Genomic DNA, 16,975 nt, shown 5'->3' with positions numbered 1-16,975 from the left:
AAGCGAGCATGAGAACGGGGAGGGTCAGAGGGAGAAGGAGACTCCCCACCAAGCAGGGAGCCTGACGCGGGACGCGGGACTCGGTCCCGGGACTCCAGGATCACGACCTGAGCTGAAGTCAGTTGCTTAACCAACTGAGTCACCCAGGTGCCCCAGATGAACCCTTTCTAACTTGCAGTTTTTAGCTGTTGGACCATGATGCACATAGATAGTGTTTTTGTGATTGTCATGTTTAGGGTTCACTGAGCTTCCACAACTGTATGGTTGCTACATTTTACCAAATTTGACAACTTTTTCAAGTTAGTCTGTCTCCATTTTCTCTCTCCTTTCTGACTCCTTTTCTTTTACACCTATCACTGAGGCCATTTATTTTATAATCCACACCACTAGCCCCCTGCCCCACCCCCGTGTGGCGCTTCGGTTTAGATGCATTCTATTGCTCTCTAAAGTCACGAATTCTTCCTTTTCTTGATCTACTTTTTATCCCCCTCCAATGAGTTTCTGACTTCAGATACTGCATCTTTTAGTAATGGCATTTCCACTTGAGTCATTTATTAATTTCCAGTCTCTTCTGAAATGCCCATAATTTCCATGTTTTTCTTAAATTTTTAACATATTTATGATGGTTACTTAAAGTCACACCTGCTAAATTGTTTGTGGGTCTGTTCCTATTGACTTTTTTTCTCTTTTTTTCCCCCTTCAAACTATGGGTAACATTTTCTTTTCTCATACACACACACACACACACACACACACACACACACACACGACATCGTGGATGGAACACTGCAGTCTTTATACGTGGTCTTCCACTCAAAGTAACTGCCTAAAGGAGCAAATGAATTGCACGTGGATCACCTTAAATTTGTGAAATCTTGGTTTTACGCTTTGTTAGGGGGTCCAATAGCGTTGCTCTTCATCCTAGGGCTAATCAGTCAATCTTGGTGTGTAGTATTTATTCCTAAGGCATAGATCCTCCAAGGTTTCAATGGAAAGACTGGGTGTTTCCAAGCTCTTGTCACTCCAGTCTCCAATTTCGCCAATCTCATTTCTCCTACAGTAGACAGTAGCTGAATTAACTGTTCAGCTCTTCCAAACTTCCACCTGCTGTTTTCCTTTTGGGCCCCTTGGAGTCTCAATAGAGCAGGTCGTGGTCAGGGTCAGAAAAGAATTTGAGGGGAAAACATTCCTCCCTTCCACAGTGCAGCTCCTTTCTTTCCTCAACTTTTATCCATGATGGCAGTCCCATCATTCCAGGAAAATGAGGGCCCTTCTCTGCTTATATTCTATCCAACAACAGAAAGTAACTTCCAGGAAAAAGGTGGTTCCCCTCTTTAATAATCGAATCCACTCCAGTTTCTGTCAAGCTGCTTTTACTAACTTCAGTGTTTTCAAAAAGGTTTTTCCCCCCTTCTTTTGTTCATCACTTATCATTTTTTTAAAAAAAGATTTTATTTATTTATTTATTTGGTAGAGAGAGATCACAAGTAGGCAGAGAGGCAGGCAGAGAGAGAGAGAGAGAGGAGGAAGCAGTCTCCCGGGTGAGCAGAGAGCCCGATGCGCGGCTCGATCCCAGGACCCTGGGATCATGACCTGAGCCAAAGGCAGAGGCTTAACCCACTGAGCCACCCAGGCGCCCCTCATCACTTATCATTTTTATCTGATAAAAGCTACCTTGCCATTATTGGAAATGGAAACCCCTTTTAAATTTTAAAATGTCTATGATTCTGTGATTTGTATGATCTCCCTGATATGAGGACGTGGAGATGCAACATGGGGGGTTAGGGGGATAGGAGAAGAATAAATGAAACAAGATGGGATTGGGAGGGAGACAAACCATAAATGACTCTTAATCTCACAAAACAAACTGGGGGTTGCTGGGGGGAGGAGGGGTTGGGAGAGGGGGAGGGGGTTATGGACATTGGGGAGGGTATGTGCTTTCGTGAGTGCTGTGAAGTGTGTAAACCTGATGATTCACAGACCTGTACCCCTGGGGATAAAAATACATTATATGTTTATAAAAAAAAAAGAAAAGAATGGATGAATACCCAACTTTTGTAGCAACATGGACGGGACTGGACGTGATTATGCTGAGTGAAATAAGTCAAGCAGAGAGAGTCAAGTATCATATGGTTCACTTATTTGTGGAGCATAACAAAGGACATGGAGGACATTGGGAGATGGAGAGGAGAAGGGAGTTGAGGGAAATCAGAAGGGGAGGCGAACCATAAGAGACTATGGACTCTGAAAAACAACCTGAGGGTTTTGAAGGGGCGGGGGTGGGAGGTTGGGGGAACAGGTGGTGGGTAATAGGGAGGGCACGTATTGCATGGAGCACTGGGTGTTGTGCAAAAACAATGAATACTGTTACGCTGAAAAAATAAATAAATAAAAAGTTAAAATGTCTATGATTCTGTGATTTGTAATTGGTGTATTTTAAACTTAGGTTCATTTTGCTTTGTTTGTGTTACCTTTTTTCAAAGAAATAACACTCATAAGGAATTCAGACTTTCAGAGAGGCACCTCTTTGAGGTCATCCTCTCAGTCCACTATTGCTGGTTCGTGTGATTAAAAAACAAAACTGTGATCACAAAGGAAAATATACACAAAAGTGGCACCATATGCTCAAATTTATTGAACAGACACAAGTTACACATTGGAAACTAAATAAAACACTGTACCGGTTTTTACTAAATCAAGTCAGCAAATGACAAGTTTTAGAAGACACGCGTTTTATGTCTCACCCAATGTGGGTGATCATAAGAGAAGCTAAACAAAGAAAATTACTATGTTATTAGGTAGCAAATTAATCTGATACACAGTTCCAAGTTAGTTTAAGATATTTCAAAGTGTTTCAAAACTAGTAGGGAATAGGTCATGTCCAACCTGAAACAAAATGTAGAATGTACCTTTTAGGGGTAAATAACTTTATTTGTATATCCATAGCAGAATCCCTCCTTCCTACTAACCAAAATTCTAATAAATTTAAATCTGTTTAGATTAGGTTTATTAAATTAACAATGACTCTGAAAATTATCTAGGTTTGGTTACATTGTTATATTGCACTTGAGAACAATGACAACAAATATCAAGGATTTGGTACCTCTCCCAAGAAGCTCATTACATATCAGCAATTACAAAGAAATACAAGCATATATGCCTGGGGTTCATTGTCCAAACTAGCATATCAACAAATTTAAAGGGCTAGTCTCCAAAACACTGAGTATTCAGTTATTTTATTTGCCATTTTTGATCCTATATTCAATTTCTGATTTCCACATTTTTTAATTTGCGAAACTACCACATATACAAACTATCCAAGAGAACATACAAAGTGACATTAAGATAGGCAATGGTTATACACATGTATATAAAATTCCAATTATTCTTCTTCTCCAAGCTTGGCACTGTGTTTTGCAACAAAGAAGTGTCTATCAACTTACAGTTTGCCTTATATAAAGCAGCTGATCTATTATATACTGTACTTTTGCCACTTAAATCTCTCTTGGGGTCAACATTAACTATCACAAGTCTTTTCACAGCCCTCTTAAGGAAGTCAGTATAAGTACAGTCTCCTTTACTAATACTTCAATTTTCTTGTTATACGAAGTATTGATGAGAATCTACTATGAAGTAGTAGTTTTAAAACACAGGTAAAATTGTGGCACTAAAGTTTTAATTGTTTTATCCTTCAGAATTATGAAGACCTATATCATAACAGTCATCATCATAATAAAATAATAATTCATCACAAGAGAAAGCTAAGGGGAAAAAGAAAGAATATCTCTTGCACAAATGTTTTTCAAAATATCAATCCTGAAATATATGCTTACATAAGAAATTGACAACAGAATCAATAGTTCTTACCAACATTAAATGCTTTAAATACTATCTCACTCATGTTTTTTAAAACTGATCAGATTATTAAAATTTTACACTCAAAATGGATTTTAATTCTCAATAAATCATAAACAGTAGCATTTAAAATGTTTGAAAATTAAAAGTTTTCATAGAACTACTGTCTGACATTTTAACCAAATACATTCAATGCTGCTTCAGGGTAAAAAGAATCCCAACAATTTCCCAAATATTTTCCTCAAAGAATAAGCTTCCAAATCATTCTTCTACCATATTTTTGTAGAGATATGCATTTTCATTTTTTAAAAGAAAATAGTACTGCTTAAAACTACATTTCATAAAAGGGAACTTAAAACATCATGCTTCCAATAACAACAACCTTCAGTCTCCCATACAAGACTATACTTGAGATAGAGGCCATAAAAAGAACAGAACGTGCAAAAGTGAACAGTTAAGTTTTTTTTAAAAGAGTGAATTTTATGCAACGTATACTTTCAGGGATAATTACTATTAGGTGGGAAAACAGGTAGTGAAAGTTGTCAACTTAGTGACTGTTCGGTGGCAGACCCTAGGATAAAAGTATTTTTTTCTTAAAAAAACTTTAGACTCATTGGTAGTAAAAATACTTATTGCATATGACTAAGATCTTTTAAGCTACTAATAAAATCTACACTATAAACCTATTAATTTTGAGATTCATTAAAGCAAAATACAGGGTCTTGTCATGTTCTAACATATATAACACGCATTCCTCTGTTTACACAAACTTAGCCATTTGTGTAAGGAATTAGAACACAAGATATGGCAAGATAAATTTCAATTATTTTTAAAACACAGAAAAGTATTCAATTATTTGAGGAAAATATTTATCATTGCCTAATGAGGACAGCAGTTAAAAACCTTTAAACTCTCAATTTCTAAAGAATAACATGATGTAATTGCACAAAAATAGGTTCAATTAGGAGTCATTCCCAGACCTTGAGGAAATGTGAATATATCACATATTCCTCCAGAAGAATCATCACCCTACAGGCATATAAAACTACAATGTGCCACCTGTGCAGTTTTTATATAAAAAATCCTAAAAAAGTAATTTATGTTAATAAAACTACAAAAGTTTTAAAAGGCTCCCAGTTAACCTGAATTGCTTATAAAAGTAACTTTTATAGTTATTTTGATAGCTGAAACTGGTTTTCCATATGATACCTTGTCAAAACTAAGGTAATACCCATGTGAAATAGCATCATGCTATTTCTACAAGGACACCAGCAAGTTACGTTAAGGATTTCAATTCCAAGCATTTCTCATGGGGTTGGAAGGTTGGATGCAGGTTCCTGTAATTTGTAAAGATTCCTCATTGATCTTAGCCCATTCTCAGTAAAGTTTAGGAAATATAAGGAAGAATACATATATAGGAAGAAAATAAATTAATCTCAACTAAAAATCCTTGCTCTAAGAGCATACTACAAATAAGCAACTTTATCAAAGAACTACAGTGTTTTAATTTAAATGTTTTTTTTTTTTTTTTGTATTGTAAATAGCTGGACTAATACAATGGAATACATGTACTTTGGAAACGATTCCCAACTGCATATGGCTTTAAGCATGATGATGATGAGTGGAAATTAAACTATTACACAAAAGAGGCATTTTTGATCATAGAATTTTTAGTACAGGTTAGCTTAAAGGATTTGAAATAGAACCTAAACATACAAATTAAAATGTAAGGAAATGGACTGTGGATTAAACAAAAATTAAAATGTAATAGCATGTACCCAATTTTTATATTAAAAATACTGTATCTTTACTATTACAGCAAAGAATTTGGATGGACCATGCTTTTTTTCTTTTTTTTTTTTAAGTTCTACTACATAGGTAATATTAAAATCCAAGTTCATGCAGTTATAAAGTTAGTAGCTTAAAAACTCATCTGTAGTGTAATGTATATTAACAATAAATTCCTGTACAAAAGATGTGGATCCTAAGGTCCAAATATGGATTGCTTTAAAACAACAAAAGCAACAACAAACAAAATCAACATATAAAATCAGAAACAATAATTATAGGAGGTACTATTTTATATAAAGTGGTAACTCAGGCACTACCTGTCTTATGTACATTGAAGAACTATCACTTGAAATTTTATTATTTAAATACCTAAAAACACAAGTCAGTGGGTGTGTATTACACGTAATTAATTACACACGTAACTTAATTATCACAGAAAGATTGACAAATATTGCTCTTGTTTTGTGGTTAATACCAATGGGCACCATCAGCAGTACAGTCCTGGAATTTTATTCCTCGCAAAAGAAACTGAAACCAATAATGAAGTCAGTGATTCTAATGGGTCAGGATGTAGCATAACTTAAAAATCATAGTTAAGTTTCTGAGTTTCCTTCACCATTTTCATGAGGTTGAAGCTGTTCCCTTTCTTGTTCTTCTTGAGGTGGCCGGACACGTTTAAAAAAGCCCATCTGTTAGGTGAAGAAAAACTAACATTACTACCACATCAGTGAAGAAAATTAAAAGTACTAAGTGACTGTATTATCACCAAGAAAATTTGAGCAGCACCTCATACAACTTTTCTCCCTTCAAATATATGGTGCTCATCATGCATCATTAAAGTTCCCTTTCTTCCTTCCCTTCTTTTCTATTCTTCCTCCTTTCCCTCCCTCCCGTACCCTTTTCTTCTGCTTCTCCTCCCCGCTGCTCTTCCTAAGTCCATTACTTACCCTGTACATTACAAATACCAAAACAGCCAGTAACAGCAATCCTGCTAGCACTGCTAAAATGATCACCCACACAGGCACAGGCATGGGTGCGGGCTGAATGCCCCAGGTGACATTAGTGGTAACCTGTTGGGGGGAAAAGGTTTTGAGTTTTAAAAATAGTTCACTAAATCACTCAACAAATGTCTGAATGCCTATTACATTTTGTTTTAATGGTATTCACATTTTCTTTTCTTGTATATGATAATCTGTGATTGTGTACTTGGTACTGAAGCACGCACATACGCACATAAAATTCCCAACAGCTGGTTAACTTCAAGGTACCTCTGAAGTGACTTTTAAATAATTTTAAATAATTGAATATCCAGCTTTGATGTACTGGTCCCATTTTTAATCCTCAAATTATAGATCTTTAAAATCGTTCACCTTCACCTTTTATAGTTAATTTCCAACTTTCTAACTTCATGGGGAAAAATTCCCCATGAAATCTCTTACATAGGGATGCTAAAGTAAAGACATCTACCTTTAATAATTTGGGGGTAAGGGAGTAAAATAATATTTAATTAGGTTACTAGCCTACCAGGTAACTTTTACAATAGTTAGGGTGTCATATTTAAAATAAAATAAAATAAAAATCTATGGCATTGAACTGAGTACATTTATTCCATTTCCCCAAATCAATGACTTACTAATGTGGAGTTGAAGATATCCTCAATTGGAAGGTTCTTATAAGGAAATTCAATGACGTTAAAAGAAGCAGATGACTTCAGAGAGTATGAATGATTCTGGTTTTCTTTCTGTATGGAAATAACAATGAAATGATTTCCAAGATGTGAGGCCTTTTTCATGTCTTGGAGAAAATGATAGACTGTTGAATGCTGTTATCTATCTACTTACATTCATAAAGGTCTCAGTCCACAGCAAGGACTTTACATACAGGATGGCACTCTTTCCTCTGTCTAGTCGTCCAACCTGGCAGACAATCTTCAGGCACTCAGCAATTCCACAACCCTGCCGAAACAAATTCTTTACTTAAAAGAAAAGTAATGTTTTATGTGAGGAATAAAGAGATGATCCAGATTCTTTTGCCTTATAAGAATAATATTTATTTATTTTTTTTTTTAGAGAGAGAGAGATCACAAGTAGCCAGAGAGGCAGGCAGAGAGAGAGGGGGAAGCAGGCTCCCTGCTGAGCAGAGAGCCCGATGCGGGGCTCAATCCCAGGATCCTGAGATCATGACCTGGGCCGAAGGCAGAGGCTTAATTAACCCACTGAGCCACCCAGGCGCCCCTAAGAATAATATTTAAAATGACAGGCTAATAGTGGAGTCTATGAATGCTTTTTTGTTAAAAGGGGTCAGTTTTAGGGGCGCCTGGGTGGCTTAGTTGGTTAGGCTTCTGACTCAGTCTCAGCTCAGGTCTTCATCTCAGGGTTGTGAGGTTAAGCTCCATGTTGGGCTCCAAATTGGGCATGGAGCCTACTTAAAAAAAATAATAAAATAAAAATAAAGGGGTTGGTTTTAATGCGATTTGTTATATAAAGATAAGATCTATAATATTAAAAGATGTATTTTCATGGCCAGAAGTCAACATTCTTCTAGAAATTAATATTCTTAGGTAAACCCAGAGCATGATGATTATATTAAGACATAATAATCAGATCATACTATGCCTTTGGAAAAGAAAAAGAACCAGAATGAATCTTAACAGCTATGCCATGTCAGACCCGTAGAAATCAAATGGCATGCTGATGGTCTTTGCTACATTCAGTGTTTTTATCAATAACTGGAAGGCAGGCAGTCAAAGATAGGAAATAATGACCACCTTGCATGTGCTGGTCAAACTGCATTAGGCCTGTCACATGCATAGTTACACAACAATGCTATCCAGTAAGTAGTACTACTAGTAGACGACAAGGAATAACCAAGTTTCCATGACCCAAGGAAGGGCATCTGCGAAAAGCTGGTAAGTAATACCACACTTAATGGCGAAAGAAAAATGCTTTCCCCCTAAGATCAGAAACAAGACAACAGTGCCTGACAGAAAACTGACAAAAATTGTCCAGAAGGCCCTAGCCAGTACAATTAAGCAAGAAAAAAATTAAATTAAATAAAAGGTACCCAAATTAGAAAGGAAGAAGTAAAGCTATCTGTTCATGGATGACAGGATCTTATATACAAAAACACTAAAGATCCACAGTAAAACTATTAGAGCTAATAAACAAGTACAGAAAAGGTACAGAATGCAAGACTGATATATAAATAACTTGTATTTCTACATACCAATAATGAAAATTCTGAGGATGAAATTAAGAAAACAATTCTATTTAAAAAAGAGCATCCCCAAAGAATAAAATACATAGAAGTAATTTAACCAAGAAAGTGCAAGACTTGCATACACTTACTAGTACAAAATATACTTTAAAGAAATTAAAGAAGACCTAAATAAATGGAAAGATACCTCATGTTCAAGAACTGTTAGACTTACTATTATTAAGATGAAAACACTCCTAAATTGTTCCAGATCCAACAAAACTGCTACCAAAATTCCAACTACCTTTTCTGTAGAAATGATCAGCTGATCCTAAAATTCATATGGAATTGCAAAGAACCCCACATAGCTAAAATAATCTTGAAAAAGAAGAAAACGTTCAAGGACTCACACTTCTCAATTTCAAAACTAACTACAGAGCTATAATAATCAAAACAATTTGGTACTTGCATAAAGATACATGTATAGATCAAAATAAGACTCAAAAGTATAAAATTTAGAAAACCAAAAAACTTAGGTGTATATGTTCAGGATCTCAGGTTAGGCAATGGTTTCTTAACTGGGACAGCAAAAGCAGAAGCAACAAAAGAAGAAAAAAGTTTGACAAATCTGAACATCTTCAAATTAGAAAACTTTTTGCATCAAAGGGATACTATCAAGAAAGTGACAACTTACAAAATCAGAGAAAATATGTGCAATAATAGCTCTGAAAAAAGAAGTATCTAGAATATATAAAGAACTTTTGACTTAACAACAAAGGCAAACAACCCAATTTAAAAATGGGCAAAATGGGGTGCCTGGATGGCTCAGTTGGATAAGTAACTGACTCTTCGCTTCAGCTCAGGTCATAATCTTGGGGTCATGGCATGGAGTCCTGTGTTGGGCTCCATGCTCAGTGTTGAGTCAGTCTGCTTGGGATATTTTTTCCCCTCTCTCACTTCTCCTCCCCCTCTTCTCTAAAATAAATAAATTTAAATAAACAAACAAACAGAAATGGGCAGAGGATTTGAAAAGACATTTCTTAAAAGAAGACCTACAACTCAAAAGATGCTAAACATCATTAGTCATTAAGGAAATACAAATAAAGCCACAATGAGACACCACTTCACACTGACAAGGATGACCATAAAACAAAATAAAAACAATTTTTTTTTTTTTTAAGGCAAGAGCAAGTGATAGCAAATGTGGAAAAATGGAATTGCTGGTTGAGAATAAAAATGGTGCAACCACTTTGGAAAAGTTTGTTGTTTCTCAAAAGTTAAACAGAGTTCCCATGTGACCCACCAACTGTACTCCTAGGTTTACTTCCAAGAGAACTGAAAACATATCCACACAAAACATGTACATGAATGCTCATAATGGCACTATTGAAAGTAAATAAAAAGTAAAAAGAAACAATGTTCGTCAACCAATGAGCAGACAAAATGTCATATATCCACAGAATGGAGTATTATTCAGCCATAAAAAATGACTAAAGTACTACTATATGCTATAACACGGTGAACCTTTTATGTTTAAAATATGAACTTTAATGTTTAAAAACATTAAACTGAGTCAAAGAAGCCAAACATGTAAGATCACATATCATACGATTTCACGTATATGAAATGTCCAGAACAGACAAATCCTTAGAGACAGAAAGCAGACCAGTGGTTGCCGGAACTGGTAACAGTTCTGGAAGAATGGGTAGTGACCAATGGGTACAGTATTTCTTTCTGAAGCAATGAAAATGTTCTGGAATTAGATAATGGTGGTGGTTGCACAAGTCACAAATACACTAAAAATCACTCAACTGCATACTGTAAATTGGTCAAAATGGTGAATTTTATATAATGTAAGTTTTATCTCAATTTTTTTTTAAGGTAGTTCTATATAGGAGGATAACGTACAGAATGAAAACTGGGGTGGGGGTTAAAAGTAATTTCTATTTCACATGGGTTGGTGAGGGAAGTCCTGTCATAATCTGCCATCTAAGGACACTGGAAGGAGATGGAAAATAAGCCACGGGGTTATCTGGACAAAGAGCATTCCCCCTAAAGAGCGTTTCAGGCAGATGGGAGAAAAATTTTCAAAGCCTGGATGCAGAAACATGTTTGGGGATGTCTATTCAATAAAAAACTAAGGTAGCCAAAACATGAAGAGCACAGTAAGGAGCGGAAACGCAGCCAGCAAGTTCTAAGGGCCTAGATCTTGTTGGGCTTAAAGGCTTTTCATGCTCTGGCTTCCTCTCTGACTTAGATGGGAAGGCACTGGATTAACGTGACCTCTTCACCATTTAAAAAAATCACTATGAGGGGCGCCTGGGTGGCTCAGGGGGTTAAAGCCTCTGCCTTTGGCTCAGGTCATGATCCCAGGGTCCTGGGTTCGAGCCCCGCATTGGGCTCTCTGCTCAGCAGGGAGCCTGCTTCCTCCTCTCTTTCTGCCTGCCTCTCTGTCTACTTGAGATCTCTGCATGTCAAATGAATAAATAAAATCTTTAAAAAAAAATATCACTATGGTTCCTATTTGGCAAATAAACTGTAATGGGGGAAAAAGACAAATATGGAGTCCAACTAGAAGTCTGGCAATAATACAAGTGAGAGAGGAAGGTAGCCTGGGTAAGGCTCTAACAGCGGTATAGCTGCTGAGAAGGGGCCAGATTCAGGGTAATCTGAAACTAGTATTGATAGCATTTGCTAATATATAGGATGTGAGGTTTGAGAGAAAAAGAGGAGTCAATCACAATTCCCAGGTTCTGGACAATGAATTACTAAGATGTGGGACACTGCAGAAAGAGCAGAGTTGGGAAAACTCAGGGGTACATTCTTGGGATTAAATTTAAGATTACTAATAAACATTTAAGAGGAGTTCCAGTAGGCAGTCGGATAATGGAGTCTGGAGTTCAATGACTGGGATCGGGTTAGGAATATAAACTGAAGTCATCCACACAGAGACAGTATTTATAGCCATGAGAGTGAGTAACATCCTCTAGTATAGCCCTGTCTCATCAGAGCTTCCTACAATCATGGAAATCATCCGTATGGAGATATCTCTGCCTCCCAAAGCAAGAGCCACATGTGGCTACTTGAAATGTCCCTGGTGTCTATAGTATTGGAAGGCAGAGATCTAATGAATGAATGTACATGGAGCAGGTAAGAAATCTGAGATGTGAGCCCTGGACCACTCTATAGAATTAAAGGTCTGGAAGTGAAGAATGAGAAGCAGCAAGCTGTGACAGGTGAAGAGCCAAGAGAGCCGTGTCTCGGAAGTGAATGAGGAGTGATGGCACAAGAGAGGAAGTGACGAACGGTGCCAAAAGTCACTGAGAGTTGAGGCAGATGAAAACTAAGAAGACCTATGGAATTTGGTGACGTGAATGCAATTGGTGCTTGCTAATGAATATAAACACTATACTGGATTCCCCACTAGCTAATGGTTTGCCGATCTGTTAAATTTCAAAAACTTAAATGATAAGCCATTTTACAACATTGTAGTCCTGACTCAACAAAAGTTGATCATAATGCTAATTATTCTTGTAATTCATTTTTGTTGAGGCCTCCTGGGTTTTTCTCCCAATACTGCACTAAAGCCTCCACAATTAGGGTGCGGTCAGGAAAGAGATCAGTTGGAGTATGGCCAAAAAAAAAAAATTGGAATATAAAATACTTTTATTACCAATCTACAAAGATAGATCATTTGAAGAAAATCTGGCATTAATTTGACTCGGAACAAGGAAAATAAGAGGAATGAATAGTATAAAAATATATGTGGTTCTTCCAAGCACAGATGTTATTTTTGAAGCGTTCTTTGGCATCAGTTCTATAATCACATATTTTTAAATGTTTAAAGTGCTTGTTGTTGAAGTGGCGCTTACCAAAGTGTGAATATCTCCTTCACTGAGGGTGAGATCCCGCTTGGTGATGAGATGGTTCCGGTCCCCTTGCCCAGGAACTGTGTCATTCTTTTCGGTTTGTGAATTTGAGATCTAGGGTTACAGAGAAACTGGTGATATATAAGAGTGGAAAACATTTTTGCATTGATGTTTTGGCATAAACCGTTATATGTGATTAAAACACGGTGGCTGAAAACGTGTTAGGACAAACTTACCACTTAGTATATGGTAGAAAGTAAGCACAGAGAGTCCTTAATATATGGAAAGTTACCTCTGCCTACCTATGATTTTCTTCTTCCCTTGCACAGCTAGGGGAGACACGGATAAAACACAAGGGAACAGCCTGAAATTTCACGGTGCACAACTGTGATAAGTGTCAATCATGAATATGTATCATTTCAAAAGAGCCTTTTGTTCTGTTTTCTTAACTTTCCTTAGTCCAAATTGGGCAATAGCTTCTTATCCAAATACATGTGCTAGGATGGAGAGGACTATATCCAAAAGTACAGAATTCCACAAAATGACATTTTTCTAAGTCACGGAAGTCAAAAGAGCCAGGTTAAATAAAATGTTAGATCTTTTCCACAGGCAAAAATTTGAACGACAAAATACCCCTGTTGCAATATCATATGTGGATAAACCACAATGCAATGGAACCAAAGTCAAACCGGGTCTCTCCATAAATAAATGATTCATTAGGACTTCTCAGAGTAAGGAATTAATCCTTACTTCTTATACATATAAACAATTTAATCCTTAGTGTACTGGTTATGAAGTAAAATATTTTTGTAGAATGGGTTTGTGTTATTAAAATAATTGTTTTATTTTGGGCACCTGGGTGGCTTAGTCATTTAAGTGTCTACCCTCCGCTCTAGTCATGATCCCAGGGGTCCAGGGATCGAAGTCCTGCATCGGGATCCCTGCTTTGCAGGGAGACTGCTTCTCCCTCTACCCCTCCCCCTGCTCATCTCTCTCTCATTCTTGAATAAATAAATAAAATATTTAAAAATAAATAAATGGTTTATTTCATACATTTCTCTCATAGATATAGAAAGAAAAGCATTAAATATCATCATAATAAAAAGTTGCTATTAAGCACATTACCTTAATTCTCAAAGGGTTGATCTCCATATCTGAAGTGCAGTTCATTGGCCCGTCAATTTCATATTGAAGGATGTATAACAAAGTGTTATTGTTGTATTTGTAAGGCCACTGAAGATTTAGCATTGCCTTGCTGAATGAACTTGGACCGTTGTTTCTCAACTAATGGGGAAAAGAAAATGTAAATACTTTGAGCAAAAATCTATTCCTTAATCCTCCCCCTACACCAATTTTAGCTGAATAACAACAGAGGTTCCACGGTTACTCTGACATTACAACATGATCATTACTGGCCAAAGGAGATCAAACTCAGCATTTGCCTCTACTATAGGGTGGTATATGTCAGGATGAAAATATGTAAAAAGAGGAAAATATGAAAAAGTTTTCAAATGAACGATGGCATAGAAAATTTTCTTTCTGTAGGAAGAAAATTCTGATGATCTGCTACAGGCACTTTCAATTTTTAGTTAGAACTGAAAAACGTCCATATGAAAATATTCAACGATTACCTACTGCTTTTATTCAAGTAGAAGTAACTGGTTTTAGACAACAATTTGTATAAACTGCATTCTTTAGCCACTTGAAGCTATTTGTCTTTAAAAAAGGAACTTCTGAATAGGGAAACAATTCAAAGAAAGTTCTGATACATCCTTAAACAATCAGTTTACATAATCATTAAGCAGATTTGTTTTTTTATAAGTAGACTACCTGTTCTTCTCTTTAAAAGCTCTCTAGCACGTATCAGTTAAAGCTAACAACGGCAAACCTCATAGATGTGCTGAACAACTGGCCCAACATCTTCTTCAGTCTCAGGGTTCTCCTTATGCTCCCAGTTTGGAATTGGAAGAAAGATATGATCAGGACTTGAAACTCTAAACAATGGCCAAAGAAAACCTACCATGAATACCAAACTGATATGGTCAGTTCATTTTCAAAAGTACTCTGTATCCAAACGAATCAAATCATTACTAATTAAAAATATACACATTTAAAAGAAAAAGAGCTGTATGTATATGTGAACAGGCACACATACCTGCACACAAACTACTCGTTACTGAATCTAATGTAACAGGTGAATTGGCAAATGAAGTCGCATAAAAGTTCAACACACTTTCTTTGTGCCTGCTGTTGCCACATCCCGTTTATTTCCAGAGGTTACCAAATAAATATTTGGGGCTTTGGAATACACCTAAGACCTTATTTCTACAGAAGCTATAGCGCTAGTAAAACTACCATGAAGCTTGGAGGGATACTTCCCGCACGAAGCTACTGAGCCTCATAGTTGCTTTTAAAAAGTAATTGCATTTTTAAAGCAGTTTAAATCTCACAAGAATGAGACACTCAACTCAGTAATCATACTGACCCTCTTATCTCAACAGCAGCTAAGACAGCGAGGTCAACTCTGTAAGAAACAACTGGGCTTACTTTGTCAAAGAGATTGGAGCTGAAAAAGAAAAAATACACGTTTAGGCCTGAACTAAGCATGATGATCATCAAAGACATACAGAGGCAAATGCAGTGAAATGAAAAATGAACAAATTAAAAGCAACAAAGAAAAGAAAAAATTACTAAAATGATTTTCATTGGCATTTAGTTCCAAAATGACCAAATTTTACTTCTTTTACTTTTGTTTTATAAGCTCAAAACTCAAAATAAATTATTCTTAGAAATATTGATTTTAAAAATGGCATAATAAAAAATGAAAAACATATTTTCTACAAAGATGTCCATCACAGTTTGAAAAAAAAAAAAGAAATTAGAGGCAGGGGTGCCTGGGTAGCTTAAGGGTCCAACTCTCAATTTCGGCTCAGGTCTCATGATCTCACGGTCATGAGATGGAGCCCACGTTTGGATCCATGCTCAGCACAGAGTTTGCTTGAGATTTTTTTTTTTTTTTAAGATTTTATTTATTTATTTGACAGAGATCACAAGTAAGCAGAAAGGCAGGCAGAGAGAGAGGAAAGGAATCAGGCTCCCTGCTGAGCAGAGAGCCCAATATGGGACTCCATCACGGAACCCTGGGATCATGACCTGAGCCAAAAGCAGAGGCTTTAACCCACTGAGTCACTCAGGCGCCCCCTGCTTGAGATTCTTTCTCTCCCTTTGCCCTTCCGCCCGCTTGCTTGGTCTCTCTCTCTCAAAATCAGTAAAATCTTAAAAAAAAAAAACTGGAGGCAACTTAAATGTCCACCAATAAGAAAAATGGTTAAACATATAGAGATGTGTTCAAGTAAAATAAGAATCTTTTTCTGTAAAAGAAACTGATACAATACGATATATAACAAAATGTTCACAAGGGTATTTATGGGTAATTATTATTTTCTTTCTATTTGTTTCTAGATTTTCCATATTTTTAGAATTTATGACATTAATACATTTATGCAAAAAAATGAATACTATTTTATTTTTAAAAATGATAATCGGGCGCCTGGGTGGCTCAGTGGGTTAAGCCGCTGCCTTCAGCTCAGGTCATGGTCTCAGGGTCCTGGGATCGAGTCCCGCATCGGGCTCTCTGCTCAGCAGGGAGCCTGCTTCCCTCTCTCTCTCTCTCTGCCTGCCTCTCTGCCTACTTGTGATCTCTCTCTGCCAAATAAATAAATAAAATCTTTAAAAAAAAAATGATAATCAACCTTTAAAACATTATGTGAAATTTTAAAAATAAAATTAAAAAATAAAAAAATAATAAAAATGACATAGTCAAGTACTGAAATTTCAGCCTACTCTATTCCATAGCATTTAGAATATATTAATATTATGTTTATGACAAGTAACATTTCCTCAGTAGTTCTTACACACTGAAAAAAGTTGTTTCCATACCTTTGGATCTGTAAATCGAATTTCACAGAAGTATCCATCTCTGATTGCTGGTGCACACTGAAACGAAGACCAGCTAGGAGCTGAAGAAGGAGGAAAAGATAGCAATGTGTTAATTAAAACAATGTCTAATCAGTGATAAATTCCAATGTCCAAATAATAAGAGTTGTTCCAAAATAGGGTTTTTCTGAGCTTATAATAAAACTGAAAACACTCTAACAGAGATAATTAAATCTGATCTTCTATCGAATCTCTTTTATTTAAAAATACATTGGCCAATCATAAAGGAGCCTACTTAACAATTATTAACATAATTTTATCTACTCATA

At 36.3% G+C, this 16,975-nt stretch overlaps 1 protein-coding gene across 1 annotated transcript in view; it reads right to left on the bottom strand.

The window, feature by feature from the left end:
- Positions 1 to 2,612: 2,612 nt before the first annotated feature.
- The window catches only part of ITGAV (integrin subunit alpha V), a 102,148-nt gene continuing 87,785 nt past the window's right edge, over positions 2,613 to 16,975 (bottom strand). Inside the window, exons 22-30 of the mRNA XM_046018569.1 lie at positions 16,650 to 16,729; positions 15,196 to 15,276; positions 14,599 to 14,704; positions 13,836 to 13,994; positions 12,714 to 12,824; positions 7,488 to 7,601; positions 7,280 to 7,387; positions 6,594 to 6,716; positions 2,613 to 6,335 (exon numbers count right to left, since the gene is read on the bottom strand). Of these exons, the coding sequence (XP_045874525.1) occupies positions 6,240 to 6,335; positions 6,594 to 6,716; positions 7,280 to 7,387; positions 7,488 to 7,601; positions 12,714 to 12,824; positions 13,836 to 13,994; positions 14,599 to 14,704; positions 15,196 to 15,276; positions 16,650 to 16,729 (978 nt within the window). The 3' untranslated portion in view covers positions 2,613 to 6,239. The remainder of the gene's footprint in view (positions 6,336 to 6,593; positions 6,717 to 7,279; positions 7,388 to 7,487; positions 7,602 to 12,713; positions 12,825 to 13,835; positions 13,995 to 14,598; positions 14,705 to 15,195; positions 15,277 to 16,649; positions 16,730 to 16,975) is intronic.

This window comes from Meles meles, chromosome 9, assembly GCF_922984935.1.
Source record: "Meles meles chromosome 9, mMelMel3.1 paternal haplotype, whole genome shotgun sequence".
Taxonomy (NCBI): domain Eukaryota; kingdom Metazoa; phylum Chordata; class Mammalia; order Carnivora; family Mustelidae; genus Meles; species Meles meles.
This window is presented reverse-complemented; position numbering and strand designations above follow the sequence as displayed.